This window comes from Diaporthe citri (genome assembly GCF_014595645.1).
Source record: "Diaporthe citri strain NFHF-8-4 chromosome Unknown scaffold_7, whole genome shotgun sequence".
Lineage (NCBI taxonomy): Eukaryota > Fungi > Ascomycota > Sordariomycetes > Diaporthales > Diaporthaceae > Diaporthe > Diaporthe citri.
The window spans coordinates 4,408,762-4,428,385 of NW_025064852.1; the positions used below are offsets into that span (position 1 = coordinate 4,408,762).

A 19,624-nucleotide genomic window follows, 5' to 3' on the forward strand; every position below is an offset into this window, starting at 1 on the left:
AGACGCACTGAGTCAACCACTTAACAGCCCTAGCCAGGGGAGTAGGCGTTTCAAACCTGTCATCTGAGAAATCGAGATTGCAACATGAGCTTTGCGCTTGCCTTCGTACTAGGACTTGAGGCAAGGATCTATACACACGGTTTCAGGCGTCTTTCAAATTGCATCGAGAGAATCTCACTCACTACAGGTGATTAAACCTATAAAGTGATGAACATTTTTGGACTATTCGAGTGGATAGTTAAGATGGAATCTGTGTATTCTTCCGATTATTACAGCAGAATCCATAGGAACTTTACATTTGCACAGTATCAAATGGCAACAGCCATATCGGTGTGGCTAATACTTGGTAATCTTGGGAGACGAACTCTGTGTCATTCGCTGGCTTCGAATTTCGTCCTCTTGACGATATATCTTGTGCTTTTATTACCTCACCGGGCTCGGAACAAAAGGTTGATAGCTATGTGAATGTATAGAACAGAGCTTGCTAGAACACCACTGTATCGCGAGCACACAATGCTGATTCCCTTGCTATGCCCCACTGGTCCCAAACGTTAGGCGTTGATATCGATCGATGTATTTAACAGCAATGTTTATCTGGGTTCCTGCTGTTTGCCATGAACACAGCAGAAGAGCTGGCGGCCACGTTTTACTGTCTCTGCTTGCTTCCGCCAGTCGATCTACTACTTGATGAGACGCTTGAAGTCTCTCCCGTCTGAGTCCCGTCATTTTGCCGATCCTGTGCTCCTGATCGCAGTTTCTGCCGATATCTGCTGTTGGGCATCGCACGAATTAAATCACCAAACCCCTGTTCCTTCGCCATTATGTCGAATTGTACCCTGTCCGTTATCCTCCAAGTCTCCACGCGCTCCTTACTCACCAGGCGGATGAGGCAGTGGGGTTCGGTCCAAGCACATCCCAAATCCACCAGCAGCCCGTCGCGATAGTTGTCCCGCTTGATATCTCTGTTCAGACACTTGTGCCTGTTGAGGAACCGGATGTCCTTGAGCATCCCGTTCATGGTGCGTAAATCGAGGTCTGGGTCTCTCTCGATGTACTCCTTCACGAGGGCACGAACTGGGCTCCCCTCGGCCATGGCTCGATACCCGTCGCCAGGTAGCATGGTACTAGGCCAGAGATCAAACCCGTTCCTCTTCAGGTGCTCCTCATCTCGAGCTCCAAGTACCAGGAATCCATAGCAACGGGCAACGACCTTCCGCACCCGCTTTTCCTTGGCTCTCGCCTCTTCAATGCGCCTGTAGGCCCGACATTCGGCGAAAAAGGGATCAGTGTGGAAAGCCAGTTCGTCGTCGCTGACTAATTTCCCCAATCTGGGACCCAAAACGAACCTCTGGGTCGAGGGCTTGAAGAATTTGAACTGCATCATTTGTAAGTCCTTAAGGCTCAAGAGATAAAAGAATTCGGATCTATTCAGCATACAACTTTCAACGCATAGGTCTTGGACTTGATCTTCACCTTGAATACATAAGACTGCGAGCCAATGTCACCGCCGATACAATCTCCCCAATGGATGCGGGCAGAGCGGTATTTGAATGCCTGGAGCTTGGGTCCTTCACATGGCGGCAGCTCGGCAGAAGACATCAGGCGCCAGTTGTCCTCTGCGACGTTCCTCGCCATTATGGGCAATCTATGTGGCGGCGTAGGTACAGTTGCGTCGACCGCCAGAGAGTACGGAGATTCGTCGAGCTATAGAGCCGACACTGCATTTTTGGCCGGAGAAGAGGATATGAATCCAAAGGAGGCGAGCGTGCAGCGGGTCAAGTAAAACTGACAAGCTCCCTAGTCGAAGCAAAGGACGCTCCTTATTATCAAGCATACATCGGGACATTCCAGTCCGACCAGAGCCGCGGCAGCCCATCGTGTGCCGCAGACGTCGTGTCGCATTGGCATCTAATTAAGGGATGACCACTGGTCTTCATAACACAAGCTAGCTATTTCCGTGGGCTGTGTCGGGGTCTTCCGCGCTGTTATCGGCGCCCTTACTCATCTTCTTGAAGTGGGGAGGTATGTTGTACCCACCATCTCCCACCCCCAGTGCGACGTGCCACGGGATCTTCTTGCAGCCGGTGACAAGATATGTAGCTTTCAACCCCACCCCACGATGCCAAGCTGGAAGATCTGTGGTTGCGTATTTACCAACCGTCCCCTTTCTTTTCATGCATAGTCTTACTGGTCCACCACACATGGCACCATTTGACGTGTTCGATGTTGTTATTTGTCGACGAGCTGCAGGCTCTGTGTCCATATGCAGGCTGTGGAATGAGGTGTGTCCGGGACCCTCATGTATTTCCATGGCGAAGATGAGTACAAATCCGGTGGGTATGACTTCGGACTCCCCGGGCGCTGCCTGCCCTCGCTTCCTCGAAGCCATCGAGCTCCCGCCGGTCAAGTAATGCGATAGCTCTATAGCATCAGCCATCCGTACGAAATGGTTCAAGTCCGCACACCAGCCAATAGTATCTTCGAGTATCTCACGCATGAGAACCCGAGGTTGACCGCGCTTGCACAGATGTCGACGCAGAGCCGAAATGAAGACTGGTACACACCGAAAAAAGTCGAGAAATGGAAGGACTTTGATTTCTCCATGTCAAAAAAAATATTCGGCGCCCAACTTTGGGCGGAATGCCAGGCTTCTCGGATCATGAGTTATGGGCCCGACCTTGTTCCCGAAGAGCGGCTCCACGAGAACGAGAGGACGGGCGAACGGATACTCGACTCCTGGACAGTTCGAGTTGTCAACACTGCCCTTGACTGTGTCAGGCACTCGCTGAGACCCGTTTTCTGGGTCACTGGAACAACCAAGCGATACAAGCTTCCCGAAACCGACCAAGTTGACATTCGTGACCCGCAGCCAGCTATCGAGGAGGCAGATTCTGATGAACACAGCGACACCTCTGAGCAGGCCTGCCACCACTACAATCTCAGGCGGAACCCGCGCCGGACAGCCAAGGCGGATCTCAATAGCGTGAAAAGATCCCGTTCATCCTCTACCACGCCGAGTCCAGCACCAAAGAAGATGCGCCGCCTCAAGCCAGATGGCGGGGGTAAGCGCGTGGAGGATATGTCAGTAGATCGGCTTCCTAGCGACATCAAGGGCCACTGGGAGAGCAAAGACGTGACGCGTAAGAACGGAAAATATCTCGACAGCAAAGGATGCTGGAAGTATGGCATGAGCATACACGACCAAGCGAGACCGCTCCGGCAAATCTACACGTATTGTGTTGAGGCTAACGCTCGATATGGCTTCCTTATCACGTGTGAAGAAGTCCTCCTAGTGCGCGTCAGCCTCTTGAGAGAAGAAGATCCCGAGAGTGCCGTCATTCCCTCAGAGGAGTTGATCCGGGAGTCGATGATAGAGCAAGGGCGGCTGGAGTTCAAATCCATCCGGTGGGGAGTACACCGCGACACACGGCAGAGCCTCGACGACTTCCAGAAGCTCACCGTGAACTTTTCGCTGTGGATTCTTTTCATCCTGGCGGGGAATAATTCGCAAATCGGATGGGATTACGAACCCCTGGAGAAGGAGTGCTTGGCTCGCATCAGGGAGATCAGTGTCGATGAGAACAGTTCAGTCACAGAAAGCAATCCCAACGACGAAAGTGGTCTAGACCGGGAGACTAGGGTTTCATCATCAAATTCAACAAGGAAGGCACTGGTATGCAATCTTAAACCGACCATGGATTTCGTTTTTGCTGATGATTCCGTTCATAGTCCCCGCCTCTGCATGACGATGGAACTACTGAAGCTGATGATGAGGTCATTCTCAATTCAGCAGCAGCAAGCTTTAACACTGAAGGTGGCATAAGCGGTGAATTATCAGCCGCGGTGGCGGAACGAGGCATGGGCCAACGCGGAGAAAGAGGACGAGGCAGGGATTGCGCCATCACAACCTAAATGCACAATTACAGGTCTAGGTGGGATTCCTCTCTCATATTATTTACTCCGTTTGTAGTCTTCATCACATCAGGACAACAGAATACATACATCCCCTCGTGTGAGTTGCAACAACCGTAGTTACCAGATCAGATTGTATGTGTATGAAGAAACATGTAAGCCAGTGCAGACTCAAATTGGTAACATAATTCTCACGGGTGGGTGTCCGATATGAGTGTTGAATTACAGGCTTCTGTAATTTATATAAGCCTGGGCTATTCGCATCTGTACCCTGGAATCTCTCGACCGGGCAGAGACGGATCGACGAGTGAAGTTGCGAGCAGCAGGTTCTTCGGTGCTCACTTGAAGAGATGCAGCTAGCACTGAATACTATAGCACGTGATTTATTCCTATACAATGCATTAAGAATCCAAAATTATCATGAAACTAAATAAATGCGATTTTGTGATAGATATAAAATTATTAAAGAAAACGGATTTTCGCACAGAAAAACACGGAGGGTACACAGATACATCCCTGCCGCCAAAGCTGCAGCCACCAGAGCATCACGCCTTAACTCGCACACCCACGCCCACACCCAATTCACACACCCACACTTAATTTACACGCCTAATTCATACATCTAATTTACACACTCAATTTGCACACTCAATTTACACACTCAATTTACACACTCAATTTACACACTCAATTTACACACTCAATTTACACACTCAATTTACACACTCATGCTTAAGTTATATACCTTATTTATAAACTTAATAGCTTATAAAAAAGCTTAATATATATGTTTTAGCCTTAAGTTTATAAATTAGGTTTTTATATAAGTTTAATACGTAAATTAAGTGTGTAATTAAGCATATGAATCAAGCGTGCAAATAAGGTTTGTGCATTAGGCGTGCAACTTAGTTGAAGGTATGCAAATTAGTTAATGTAATATATTATGCTAAATGTTGAATGTATCTATATACCATTCATTTCTTTCTACGCAAATATCCGTTCTCATAAACAACGGGTTATAATAAAGTTTGCTACATGATCTATACTTTATTGACGAATGTTACTTTCCTCTTGTCACCACAAAAGAACTCGTTCAGATTTCTTAGGCCCACCTCATCGAAATTCTTCCAGCTGGTTCGTGAAGCAACCCCAATATGGGGCAGAACCGTCACCCTGAAATTGTTCTTCAGCCTCGGGTTGATTCCCGGCTCGTGAGCATGGACGTCCAACCCAACACCGACAACCTCGCCCCTGTCCATCGCCGCCAGCAAATCGTCCTCGTTGATGAGCCCGCCCCTGGCGACATTCACGATCCTGATCTTCCTGTCTTTGATCAAACTAAGCGCCGCGGCGGAGATCAGATGCTTGGTGTCGTCAGTCAGCGGGCACGCCAGGCAGATGCAGTCCACAACCTCGAGGAGGCTCCGTGCCGCCCCATATCCCATTCAGTATCGAGGACGATGTGATCCGCGGCCGCGGCGCCTGCGATGATCTTGGCCCTCTGGTAGCACAGATATTCGCGATCGAGGAGTTGCGGGCGGAGGGAAAGCTCAACAAGGCAGGTGGTGACATCAGCTTCCTGTTCATCGTAGGCGAGGAGAAAGGAGGTCCGGGCATGCTTGCTGCCAACCTCATGGGCCTGGAGTGGGAAGCTGGCATCTTTGGCGAGCCGACGGACGGCAAGCTCGCCAAGGGGCACAAGTGGCATGTCGTTTTCGAAGTTGTTGCCAAAGGCATATCCTGGTACGTCCCCCCAAGTGCTTGCATCTATATCACGGCTGACATTGGCGGTTGACGGGGTGTAGTCACTCTGGCTATCCACATCTCGGAAAGAATGCAACAGTGGCGCTACTGCATGTCCTCAACGTCCTTTCGGCTGTTGAGTGGCCATCATCAGACCTGTTAGGGCCCTCCACTCTGAACATTGGAAAAATAGAGGGTGGAGAAGGATACAATATTGTGGCGCCATCTGCAAAAGCGCTTTGTGGCGTAAGGGTGGCCGCGAACTTGCCCTGGGTCATAAAGAAGATTGCTGATGTGGTCGCAACACAATCCAGATCAAGTGATGTCCAGCTCAATATGCTCCATAAAAATCCCGAGACTCTTCTTGACTGGGAAATTGGAGGTTTTGATGCAGCTCCCGTAGCATTTGGCACCGATGTTCCGAGGCTGAGAGGATCCATAAAAAGGTGCTGTACGGTCCAGGTTCGATTTTGGTAGCCCATGGCAAAGACGAGTGCGTTCGTGTGAGCGAGCTGCTGGAGAGCGTCCAGGCCTATAAAAGACTCAACTTAAGATTCCTAGGAAGTCGAGGCGCATGTTAAAAACATTTACTGCAATGGAGCCCGCTTGAAAGGCAATTGTAACGAAGGTACGCATCGTATATCACTGATTGCATTGGTTGAACGGCCTCCAGTCAGCTGGCCAATCGGTCAAGACCCAATCAGCAGGAGAGACAGTATCTTTGAAATAATAGCGTTGGATGCTTAGTCTATTAGGCTAGCTAACGTCTATTCTACGGAAGGGAAGGCCCTTATTTATAGTTATTATCCTTCATACAGTGGCAAACATATGGGGAAAAGGATATCCCGTATTAATAATAGCCTAAATATTTAGAATATTCCAACAGCCCCCCTTAAACTAATTCCCTTTTATTTATTTTATTTTATATATAAGGGATTTAATTTATAAAAGAGGAATATTTAGTTATATAGTAAGAAAACCTTATAAAAGGGGAAAAAACTTATTTATTAAGTATTATATATTTAAGTAAAAAACTTAAAAATTTATTATTACTTAAACTTAAACTTATAGCTAATAAGGTATTATATATTAAATTAAAGTTTTATATAGGATTTATTAATTATTTTATAATAATTATAATATATTATAGCATTTTTATATATTAAAGTCTTATATTATTTTATTTATATTATATATATTATAAAAATATATTTTCTATATAGAATTAAATATATATAAATGCAATATAAATATATTGTAATTATATATATATATAATGTATATAAGCTGTATAAATAATATTTATTTTTTAAAAAAAACCTTTATTATTTTAATTATTTCTTTTAAGGGAAAACTTTTAATATTTAGGGTAATATTATATATATATATAATTAAATCCGCTTAATTTATTTATATATTTTATAAGTAAAGGAAAAAATCTTAATCCTAATTATTAAAAAGTAAATATCTTAATTTATTTTGTGCGTATTATAATATAAATAAAAAATTTCTTTATTCTTTAGCTTAATATTTTTATATTATTTTTCTATTAAATTATACTTTTCTTTAAACGTTTTATAATATAATTTATTTATTAATTTTATAAGCCAATTTATTAAATTTTACTTAAAATTTATATATTTTAATATTACCTTATTATTTTTTATTACTTCTCTTATATAATAATATATAATATTTATATATTTAATTCTTTTATAAAATAAGGTATTTTTAATTAATTTCTTAATGTTATTATTATTTATATATATAATAAAAGGCTTAAAATTAAAGCTAATATTTAAATTATTATTAAAATATTTAAGTAAATTATATAAATATTTAGCTTCTTTTATAGCTTTTCTTAAAGCCATATATTTTGCTTTCATAAAAAAAATACTAATGTTTTTTATAGCTAAAAATTTTAACTTATAGGATTTATTTTATTATTATTATTATTATTATTAATATTATATAAGCTAAATATATAATTAAAGGTACTCTTTTTAATAAATATATCATTACCTTAATTTAAATTTATATAGCCTATTAATTATAAATTATTTTCAAAGCAATTATATATTTTAAATATATATATGAATTTATATATATATCTTTATATTTTATTTAATTTTTTTATATGCTTTAATCCTAAGTTTGCTATATATTTAGCTAACTTATTTATAAAATAAGTTAAATCTAGCCTTATTTTTAAGCTAATATATAATATAAACCCTATTTATTATTAATATAATTCTATAATATTTTTATTAGCTTAATTAATATATTTTTTTAATTTTTTATTAAAAGTATATAATATAAGTTAAAGGATTATTTCCTTTTTCTTAACCTTTTTTTTATATTAAATCTTTTTAATATTTTATCTATATATTTATTTTAATTTATAATTATTTATTTATCTTTTTTATTTATATATATATTGCTTTTAAGGAAATTTATTAAATTTCCTTAAAAATTTAATTTTATATTTTTATATAATTTATTAATTATTAAATTGATATTATTATTATTAAGTTTTATAATAATAATATCATTTATATAATATATAAATATAATTTATTTATTAAGGTATATAAATACTTCTTTATTATATGGGTAAATAATAAATCTTAACTTAGTTAATATATTTTTTAAGTATTTATATTAAAGCATAAGTAATTATTTTAACTTATATAAAGCTTTATTTAATTTTATAACTTTATTTTTATATTTTAGTTTATTATATATATATGCAAGTAATTTTATATATATTTTAAAATCAATATTAAAGTATAGAAATACATTTTTAACGTTGTAATTAAATATAAAATATCCTTTATTTATAGTTATTATTAATAATATAATATAGGTCTTAAGGCGGCAAATTATAAAAAGAGTCTTTAAATAATCTATGCTTAATTTTTAATTATAGCCCTAAATAACCCATTTAAATTTAAATTTAATATTATTCTTATTATTTATTACCTAACTAAACTTTATAATAGCTAAATTATTTATAAATTTCTTTTTATATACCCATTTCCCCCTTAAAGCCGTACGGCTAGGTAATAAATTCATTATTATATAAGTATTTTATTCTTATAAATTATATATTTTATTTAGCATAAATTTAACCCCCAGGGGTTTTTCTAAGCTATTTAATATCTCTTTTAAAGAAAAGGGTTTATTAATATTAGCTATAATTAAGCAGTATTTTAATATATTTTCTTAGGAATTTAATATAAATATTTGGTTATTTAATAATATATCTTATATAATATATATATAGTCTTTTGGATTCCCTTAAATTATTATTTCATTTAAAATAGGAAGAGAATTTACTTCCTTATTTTCTTTTCTTTATTCTTGTAATTTTAGAAATATATATATATTATTAACATTATTATTATTATTATTAATAATATTAATATTATTATTATTTATATATTACCCTTTTAATATTTAAATATCTTAAATTAATATAGCCTTTTTATTATTTATATCCTATACTTAATATATATTTAATTCTAAAACTATATTTAATAATATACCCTTTTTATTTCTAAGTTTTAATTTAATTTTATAATTATTATTTTAAAAATATATAATAAATCCCTATATTTTTAAGTTATTTATATAAAGCTTCTTTTTATTTATTACCTTATAAGGGTACTTATACCTTAGGTTTTTATAAAGTATAATATTATATAAATATATAGCATATTTTATTGCTTTTCCTTATAAGTATATAAATAAATTTACTATATATAAAAGGCTTCTTACTTTATTTATTATAATTAAATTTAATCTTTCTATTAAGCCATTTAATTCTTTTATATATAAGGGCGTTATATAATAATTTATAAAGTATTTATTTAATAAGAGTTTAAATCTTTTATTTATATATTTGCCTTTATTATTAATAAAGAATTCTTTTATTTTTTTATTATATTTATTTTCTGCCTTATTTTTATAATTATTAAAAGCTTTTAATGCTTTATCTTTATTTTTAAGCAAAGAAACTTTTAAATATTAAGTTCTTTTATTAAGGAATAATATATAATATTTATATTTATTATATATAAGTTTTAAGGAATTGCTTATATTACTATGTACTCTTTTAAGTATATTATATACTTAATTATATAAGTTAATCTTATTTATTTTAATTATATGCTTAGCTTTTAAGCATACTTTATAATTACTTATATATTCTTAAATAAATTTATTTATTAATATATTTATTTTATATTTTTAAAGAAATATTTCCAAAGCTTAAATATTTATATAGCTTAGTTTATAATACCATTTATATATTTCTTCTTTATTTTTATTATTTATATTTAAATTTTATTAAGTTATATATATTTTTTAAAAAGTATATTTAAGCTTATTTATTTATTTTATTATATTAATTTTTATAAAGTATAAGCCATTTATTTAATATTCTTAAATTATTAACTTATTTATTTCTTAAGAATATGATTTAATAATATTTCCTTTTAATTTTAATTTAATTTTATTACTTATATACTTATAATTAAATATATTTAAACCTAAAAAAAGCATATAATATATATTAAAAAATTTCTTTATAATATTTATTTTTAAAAACTTAATTATTAAGTTCTTTATTTTATTTATAAATATAATACCCGCATTACTTTATTTTATAGTTTTATTAATTATATATATAATATTAAAAAGGCGTATATTTTTAAAACTTATTATATTTATAGCAATATTTATAGCTATTTTTATGGAATTTATATATTATTAATTTCCTATAAATTTATTATTATTAGCTATTATTATTATATATATATATATATATAAGGTATATATAGGGTTATTTATCTTAATTCCCATTAGGTTATTAAAAGAAATTTATAAGAAATTTAATAAATTCTTATTATATTTAATATTCTTTATTAAATTATTTATAGCTATATGGGTTATAAGTTCTTTCTAAGCGCCTTTTAAAGCTATAGGAGACTTTATACTAGTTAATAAAGCTAGGAATTGCTTTTGCATTTTCTTTTATTTCTCTTAGCTTATATTCTTCCTTAAAAAACTTAGTTTTTCTTTTTTTTATTTATTTATTTTTTAGCTAATAAGCGCTTTATTTAAATAAAGAAAATAGTAATTTTCTTAAGTATACCTCTTTATTTTATAATTAAGGTATATAATAATCTTTTTTTATCTTTCTTACTTTTTATATATAAAGCTTTTTTAAATAATTTAAAGGGTTTTTCTTTATTTTTATTTAATAAGCTAAAGAAAAGAAATTTAATTATATAAGCATTTAAATCTTTTTTAAGACTTTAAGTTATATTTTAAATAAAGCTAATATATTTATTATTTAAACTATGGAAAATTTAGCTAATTATAACTTATTTAGGAAGAATTATATTATTAGCCTTTAAATTTTTTAAAAGAAGCTTTAGCTTATTAATATATTCTTTTATAATATTAAAATTATTAAAATTAATATTAAAAAACTCTTTATAAAGTAAATATTAGCTTATAAACTTAAAAAGTTTATAATAAAATTTAAGTATATTTTATGCTTTTTAAGCATTATTTATTTTTTTTATAAATATAATAAGCCTTTACTTATATATAAGTTTAATATTAATAAGGGCTTTTTTATTTTAAGCTAAAAATAAGCTTTAAAAAAGATTTTTAAGATTATTCTTAATAATATTTTCTTTTTTAAGTTAAGCTTAAATTTTAATGCTTTAATATATATAGTTTTGTATTTTATTAAGAAGTAAAATATTATATTTATTAAGAAATGCTATTTTAAGATAAATAAGTAAAGTATTTATTAAAATAATTAAAATAATAAAGAAAAAGATATAATAAACTTTAAATAAGTTTAATAAGTTAAGGAATAAAGATATAAATATTAAAGTAATATAATTATAAAGAGAAAAAAAAGTGCTTTTAAATAATATATTTTTAAGGTATTATAAATTAAAGATAGCTAAGATATAATTAAGTATTTTTAAGGGAGTTTAAGAATTATTATAAGTTTATTAAAATTTATATTTTTAATATTAACGTAGTATAATTTTTAAAATTTAAAGAAATACTTTTATTATTTTTAATAAGGGCTTTTAAATAATATATAAATTATATAAGTAGGTTAAGTATTAATAAAAAAATAATTAAGCATTTAGGTAAAGGAAGTATAGTTTTTATATATAAGCTTTAAGTTAAGAAATAAGGTTAATTTATAATATTAAATGGGGTAATTTAATTAATTAAGGGCTTATTAATTAGCTTAATTAAGTAATTAATTAAAAAGTTTATCTTAAAGTATAAAGCTTATTTATTTAAAAAATTTAAAAAGTAATAGCGATTTAGGGTATTATGTAATGTATATTTTCCATATTAAGTTAGCGTTATTGTTTTAAGTTAGCTCTAGGTTTATAACCTTTAAAATAATAGCGTTAAATGCTTAGTTTATTAAGCTAGCTAATGTTTATTCTATGGGAGGGAAGGCCCCTATTTATAGTTATTATCCTCCATATAGTGGCAAACATATAGGGAAAAGGATATCCCGTATTAATAATAGCCTAAATATCTAGAATATTCCAACAGTATCAACTTCGTCTTTAATGAATCCTAACTATTCCTGACTGTAATACGGCTCTACAGCCACGTGAGGGGTAATGACCAACCAGAGGCTGTATGTTGGCCGCTATTGTCGGGGCGACTGATCTGACTGTGTATTAAGGATCGTGACACCCTTCGAACAACATGATAGTAAGGAAGGGAACTCCCGTCTTTGTCTCAGCCAAGAGCACACACCCGGTCGTATCTACTCTGCTTCAAGAGTCATCAGAAACTTTTCAGCTGAACTTGACTATTCGTATTGGATGAGACCCGAGGCACGTCCCTTCATAAAGATAACGAAGTGACCTTTGGGAAATTCAGTCGTCCCCTAGGCTGTGAAAACAAAGGAATTAGCCGCTCTTCTCTGTAGCACTACAGTAGTATGAGCATATATTGTACTGGAGACACAGATAGTCGGTGAGACGGTCTCAGAAATGCAAGTCAGCCACAGTCTCAGATGACCTCGGGAGCATTCCTGTTGTGCTCAGCAACTAATCCAAGGGTCAGCCGCACCTGAGTATTAACACAATTATGTGAGATATTAGTGTGAGTAAAACATATAAAATGCCATGCTTGATTCCCATAGAAAGCACAAGGGCGGGCCATACTTCTTTGAAACATAGACTCCAGTGGAAGTCCTCTTTCCTGCTAACAACCATCAAATATGGCTCCTGTCATATCATCCCCAACACCCATCGTTGGGGTGAAGACCGCGGGTGGTAAGCCCGCCCAACGTCTCCCGATCGATGTGTTTCAAACCCAACACGAGTTCGCATTCGCGCTCTACGTCCAGGCGCTTGCTGCGTGGCAGAAGAATGGCAACGAGAAGTTTGACCAGGACAATGCTAATGGGACAAGCTACTTTCAGGTCACAGGTAAATTGATTCACATTCGTGTCCGTGTTGATACTTCATCATGGATCTGACAAGGCATTGTACAGGTGTTCACGGTGTTCCGTATGTGCCGTGGCAGAAGGACCCCACTGCGGGATCAGTCACTACCGTTGGGTACTGCACGCATCGCAGTGTTCTCTTCATTCCGTGGCACCGACCGTATCTGATGCTCTATGAGGTATGTGAAAGTATTGCCTTGACCAAGACCTCCACTGACATGGGCAGCAAATCATATTTGCTTATGCCCAAGAAATCGCCGCAAAGGCGTCTGGTTCCGCTGCAGACGCATACAAAGCGGCACTCCAGGATGTCCGACTGCCGTAGGCTTTGCCCCCTTGACGACTCTTGAAAGAATCCCCAAACACTTTGCCCTCGGGTTCGTTCATCGTTGACTTTGGAGACACAGGTATTGGGACTGGGCATCTGATCCCCATCTCCCAGCCGTGACGATGTCCCCGGACATCACGCTCACTGTCCCAGGGAAGACGCCCGGGGCAAAGGAGACTCTCCGTCTTCCACACAATCCTCTTTATTCCTACCAATTCACGTCCGATTGGGCTACTCGTACCATTCAGACGGAGATGGGGTGGCCTTCTACTGGTGCGTGGGCAGAATCCAAGCGATGCCCGGATGCGAACGGAAACAATCACCAGGAAATCGCGAACGCTCAAATCGCCAGAGTCGCCAAACCCTTCAGGGCTTCCACGTTCGATGCTCTCACAAATGTCACCAATTTTGACCAGTTTACCTGCCAGGCCTGGAGACCCAAGCAGCCAGTCAAGGCATACAACTCGGTGGAGAGCATGCACAACACCATTCACGATTACACCGGCACGAACGACTCCGTCGACCAGAACAAGCAGTACGGCAACATGTCTGATGTCCAGGCCAGCTCGTTCGACCCGATCTTCTGGCTCCACCACGTCAACTGCGACCGTCTCACGGCCATCTGGCAGGCAATGAACCCCAACAACACCATTGACGAGTTCCCCTCGCAGACGGACCGGTTCGTCAAGCGATCCGGCGCGGTTGAGGGAGGCACTTCGAACCTCGAGCCGTGGCACAAGACCTCGGCGCACTCTATGACGGACTACTACGTCGCCAACGACACCAAGGAGCTGATCAGCACGTTTGACGGCGGGTATTACTACCCGGAGACGCCCTTGGACCTGCTCAAGAAGCCCGACCAGATGAGGACATATGTCACGCAGCAGGTCTACAATCTGTACGCCCCCGCCTCCTTTCGTCCGCCGGCACAGAAGCTCGCAGGCGCGGCCTCTACCAACGGCAAGTCCGCCAACGGGACGGCGGCAAATGGCAAGTCTAACGACGGCCTTCCCCCGATCAACATCCGCCGCCATCAGGGCTCAGCCCCGGCACACAACGGGACAACAAGTGCCAACCACAATGGAACCAGTGCCAATCACAACGGAGGCACCACAAACCACAACACCAACCACTGGCAGGTCTTCCTGCGGGTCAAGAACTTCGCGCTTACGGGGACCTGGGGCATTCACGTCTTCCTGGGCGAGCTGCCCGCGTCGACGGCCGACTGGCTCCTGTCGGACAGCCGCGTTGGAACGGTGACGATGCTGTCCAACCAGTCAAGGCAGAACTGCGCCAACTGCGTGGCCCAGGCTGAGGACGGCATCCTCGTCACAGGCTCGGTGCCGCTGAACGAGGCGCTGGAGGAGAGAGGTGTGGACGTCGGCGACACCGCGGCTGTGGTGGCGTATCTGAAGGACAACCTCTCTTGGAGGGTGGTTAAAGTAAGCAAGTCTCTGTAAAACCATGCTGGATGTGACTCAGAACAATAGCGTGGGCTAATATATTCAAAACCAGGACACGCAAGACGTCCCTATCACGGATGACTTCGCCCTCACCGTCGGAGTCTCGGCCGAGCCCGTGTCCGTCTCAGGGTCGAATACTGAGCTGCTTACCTGGGGCCATTGCGAAGTGTTCCCAGAAGCGACTGCTGGCAAGATTGGGGGTCTCAGCGCGCAGAACAGGGTCGAGTTAGACTTGTAGGCACGAGTGTAGGAGGGCCTCTTTGAATGTCGGTTTGCTCCCTGAGGATTAGGGCAAGACGGTAACATTATCAGTCAAGGCAGAGGGATGTGATAAAATGTCTGGGAATAATTTCCTCTGTTCGTGATGAAATCAAGCATTGGGTTGTTCAGTTCACATGTTACTCAGATTGAAAAGAGCTACTCATTTATCCGCGCCGTGAAGCTTGTTGAAAAATGGGCTGATATTACGAATACAAGTATCACGATGACTCATACGGCCTAATTTTCAAAACAAGCTTAGCAAAATAAGTTTCCAATTCCTGGTTCTCATAAATGGAGTCAATACGTGAGCGCAGCCGTTCGCGGCCTGTGTTACAAATAATCACTTCGGCATATACCATTGACTGTTCCAATATTGCGGTGGTTTGTGGCCCGAAGGTCATTTGACGCAACCTTTATCGCTCTCTCCTTCACTTTGACCCGGATTTGGTCCATGGTTACTTGGTGAACTTCTCGTTGGCATTAAAAGAACATTTCACTTGCCATTCCCCGTTCAAATCAACTGAAAGCCGCCATCCGAAATTTGGTGTCAGTGGACATGGCCATTCCAGAAGTTGGAATGAGTGCCACGATCTGAACGAGCTGACCACTGACGGTTCGATCTCTTTGATTTACTCACGTCATGAGGTGGCGGCTGCAGAATGTGACCAGATAACGAGAGGCTCGGGAAATGAAGCCAACTTTGTACTTGTGTTTTAGGATGGAGTGACACTGTGTCTCGCTACAGCATCCCTAGGAGGACGAAAGGGTTTCCTCGCAGAAAGAGTTAGGCACTCGTCTCTTGACCATACAGGAAGAGACGGATCATACTCGTGGCCTCTGACCACAGAAAAGCTTGAAACCTAAGGTAGGAGTTACACTTAAAAGGAGGCCTCAATCATCAAACAACGACATCACCAACCAGTCAACGCTCAAAGTTTGGTGGCAAGTGTCAAGCCCCGAGTCCACCACAGAATTTCAACCTCACCATGAAAGTCGTCGGCATTACGCGGCCATGATTCCAAACGATGCCCTCCAAGAACTTGTGTGTTCTCAAGACCTGTAAGCACGACCTGGTTGAGACACCGGTCTGTAGTAGACGAGCATCCAGAACACCTCGGGACCGAAGTCGACAGCCACCGTGATGATGCTAAAAGTTTAAATTCTATACGGCTGAATCTAACTCGCAACCGGTCAAGAAGATCGGCCAGAGATGGTGGGCATCTTCTGGAAGTGGTGCTCCTATGTCGATGACGAATTGGAACACGTCCGCGAGATCCGGGTGGACGCCCTGCTGTCGCTGGTGCGCACCCCAACGTCAAAGTCCGCAGCATACCCGGAGGGAGGCCACTACAACCATTCTGAAACCGATGCGTACCCAAACGGACTACGTAAACCACCCCATCCGACAGGTTTTTCGATTCCCATCCCGGAAGACCCTGGCGCACCGATCAGTAGAGGTCAGACTACGCACTCAAAACGCCAAACGCCCAGCGCCCCAGCCCACATGACCGCGCCACGCGTCCCGACACGGCCTAGCGGCCGTTCCAGCCCAGAATGAAAGGGCAGCCAGAAAACAAGCTACGCCCGTCTCGGAGGCTAGCGGCTCGACGGGTCAAGGCAGGGCGGCAGACTGTGCGTTTCCCGCCCGTCGTGCCCCGAGGGACTGGGATTTGTGCGCACCCCATGCTTACGTTCTCTAGCTTGACACTTGTCCTACGAGACGAGAATAATCGAGGCTGGGTCTCGATAACCCCGTGGTCATTCGACCAAGAGTCTATGATGAAACAATGATGGGAGACCACTTTCCGCATGAAAACGGCCTGCGAACGGCGCGTGCGACTAAGGGTCCATGATCAGTGCAAAAGGAAATTTACAAGTCGCCTTTAAGCGGCCGAAACTCCCATTCCCAAGCGGATGCGTGATGTGGAAGTGGCTATCAAGGCCCAAACTACAGCAGATTAGGTTCAACACGACCACGGCTAACGTGATGCCCCGGTACGACGGCCGAGGGGACTAGTCTCGTGCTGCGCTGGCGGAACAGACTGGATGACCAGATATGTGGGCGGGATAACCTGGCCATGCTTCCGCCTGCGGAACGCGGCGCGGGCGAGATTGCTTGTTGCATTCGTTCGTTCCCAGGTTGGGCGCGGGGCTGGGGCGATGAGACAGCTGTATAGCCCGAGAGGATATAGAGGGTTTATCCCGGGGGGGTGCGCGAAGAGAGATTAGATTGCGCTCTGAGTCGCGGTAGTTCGGATCGTGAGAGGATTCGCCAGGGTTCGGCGAGGTTGAGCCGCCCAAGGGAGGGAAAGAGGGAAAGGAAAAGAGGCGAGGTGCAGCTAACTAAGTCGTTGACCCGACCTGTCTGGCCCCGTATAGCCCTATTGTCTCAATTCTGCAGGAGACAGGATTCTGTCTTTGCCGAGACAGCACAGGCGGGACGTTTCAAAGTGCGCGCGATCATATCGAAGAAGGTCCAACCATTTGACATAGGGAACAACACAATTTTAGACAAACACGGCCCACACACCGCTCATAGAACAAACAGCCCCTAGACGACGAACAGAAACAGCGCCGCAAGGTGTATTTACACCAAGCGTGTATAAATACCGGAAAGTGCATTTGGCGTGCGGTCAAGCAAGGCTGAAAAGTGCCAGTCCCCAACTGCAACCCCTGGATGCCAAACTAGGCAGCCAACTAGGGGTGAACCAGAGGTCGACAAAAAACAGGATTTCGCAAGCCCGCGAGGTGTGCCCAATGACTGAGCAGATCCCACACGTGGTGGACTGTTTTTGACAAATACCTACCCACGGAGTGGCGGATGAGGAAGGGCAGATCAAGCCCAGGCCAGGCAGCTTCGAAGTGTCCAGCAGAAGAGGTACTAGGAGTTCGGGGACCCGCCGGGCGTGACGGCGTATTTCACAGAGACATACATAGATACCCACTTATAAATACCCACCTGCTCAGGCGGACAACGGTGGTGACTCATTCGCACATCTCGACAGTGCGTTCAAAAGGCAGCAGGCCCGGCGGGCGAATGACATCGCTTAGAGGATCACGAAGGGAGCCGCGGGGACGATCCCGTGGTCGTCCTGGTGGGCGTTGGAGGTTGGGTGGTGTGGGGCCACGAGGTATGGTATGTATGTATCAAAGGGGGGTGGTGGCATGAGGGTGTGAAGGGTGAGCTGAGGTCTCTCGAGTGATGTATGTACCTACTCGACGCGCAACATGGGAGGAACATACGACCATGGGTAGGAAAGTAGAGGAGAGAGAGAAGAGAGGGAGGGCCCCAGTCTCTTCCCCGGGTTTCATCTAGCGCCCGAGGAGCCCGGTGCAAACATTCTTTGTTATACACAAGGGTGACCCGGACCAGATAACGGGCGGGGGAAAGTCTGTCTGTATGTCTGGGTAAGGGGAGTCGAAATGCCGGTTTCTAAGAATATGCGTCTGTCTACCCAAGGCCCGCGTACCCAGACCGGTCGTCGGGTGGCCGCACAGGCATGCATGCATGACAGGGGGAAAGAAGGAACACACGGCCGCGCTCGCTGGCCTCCTGGCAGGGCGGGTGGCGATGATCCCCCCCCCCCATTCTTCCGCTTCGGAAGCAGAGCAAGAAGAAGCAGCGTGCGTAAAATGCTGTACTACACGATCACATCTTGATCGCGTTGTCTCTGATATACGAGCCGCCCGTTGAGCGCGGGTGAGTCAAACCAGACGCAAGCTCCGCCGCGGGAAGTTTTATGCTTGCGCCCAAGCGAACCGACTTTTCGCTCTTGGGGTAACAAAATAGATAAACAGCAAGAAATCAAAGGAGACGGGAAGAACGCCCTCGGAGGCAGCCCATGGGCCCCGTGAGATGCGCATGCATGGGAATGGTCATGAGACTTGGGATTCGCGGGCGCCGGTGAGGCTCTGGGCATCATCACGCTCACGGGTGTGGATACCAAGGTCGTCAGTCGATCGTCACAGATTTAAGAAAATATAAACCACCTAGAGCAATCGCGCCTTGTCCATATCCACCGGTGGCTAAACCACTCTCCGCAGTAATATTAAATGGTAGCAGCCTTGGTTCTAAACTAAGTGGGAAGAGTGGCGGCAACAAGAAAATGCTTGTCACCAGCAAATATGGCCGGCGCAACACGCGCATCGCCCGGTGGTCTGTCGTCAAAACAGGCTCTCAGCCACCCGGGACATGCTGAAGCCGAGCGCACCGCGTTCTCTTCTAAAAGATATTCTCCGAGACAGCGCATGTTAATCTTAACCGAAAAAGACAAGGACCGGTGGGCGATCCTGGCCAAGCCATCTGGGGAAAGAAAAGAAAGTGGGAATGGGAAACAAAACGTCCCTCGTGGCTTTGGCTTTCGCTTGAAGGGGGGGGGGGGAGTCGAAAGTCTCCCAATGATA

General features: G+C 40.8%; 5 protein-coding genes across 5 annotated transcripts; 4 read left to right on the top strand and 1 right to left on the bottom strand.

Moving 5' to 3' along the window:
* Positions 1–680: 680 nt before the first annotated feature.
* On the bottom strand, positions 681–1,635 carry INS49_014348 (uncharacterized protein; the record flags this gene model as incomplete). Its single annotated transcript, XM_043175039.1, has 3 exons — positions 681–712; positions 799–1,375; positions 1,438–1,635. The coding sequence occupies 3 exons, from the start codon at positions 1,633–1,635 to the stop codon at positions 681–683; spliced, it is 807 nt and encodes a 268-aa protein (XP_043021984.1).
* An 811-nt stretch (positions 1,636–2,446) lies between these two features.
* Positions 2,447–3,912, top strand: INS49_014349 (uncharacterized protein; the record flags this gene model as incomplete). Its single annotated transcript, XM_043175040.1, has 2 exons — positions 2,447–3,673; positions 3,730–3,912. The coding sequence occupies 2 exons, from the start codon at positions 2,447–2,449 to the stop codon at positions 3,910–3,912; spliced, it is 1,410 nt and encodes a 469-aa protein (XP_043021985.1).
* A 1,217-nt stretch (positions 3,913–5,129) lies between these two features.
* Positions 5,130–5,905, top strand: INS49_014350 (uncharacterized protein; the record flags this gene model as incomplete). Its single annotated transcript, XM_043175041.1, has 4 exons — positions 5,130–5,360; positions 5,426–5,655; positions 5,718–5,769; positions 5,849–5,905. 4 exons carry the CDS (start codon positions 5,130–5,132, stop codon positions 5,903–5,905), a joined length of 570 nt encoding a protein of 189 aa, XP_043021986.1.
* Positions 5,906–12,940: 7,035 nt separating this feature from the next.
* On the top strand, positions 12,941–15,197 carry INS49_014351 (uncharacterized protein; the record flags this gene model as incomplete). Its single annotated transcript, XM_043175042.1, has 5 exons — positions 12,941–13,151; positions 13,217–13,347; positions 13,395–13,489; positions 13,576–14,938; positions 15,012–15,197. 5 exons carry the CDS (start codon positions 12,941–12,943, stop codon positions 15,195–15,197), a joined length of 1,986 nt encoding a protein of 661 aa, XP_043021987.1.
* Positions 15,198–16,430: 1,233 nt separating this feature from the next.
* On the top strand, positions 16,431–16,778 carry INS49_014352 (uncharacterized protein; the record flags this gene model as incomplete). Its single annotated transcript, XM_043175043.1, has 1 exon — positions 16,431–16,778. The coding sequence occupies one exon, from the start codon at positions 16,431–16,433 to the stop codon at positions 16,776–16,778; it is 348 nt and encodes a 115-aa protein (XP_043021988.1).
* Between the last annotated feature and the right edge of the window lie 2,846 nt (positions 16,779–19,624).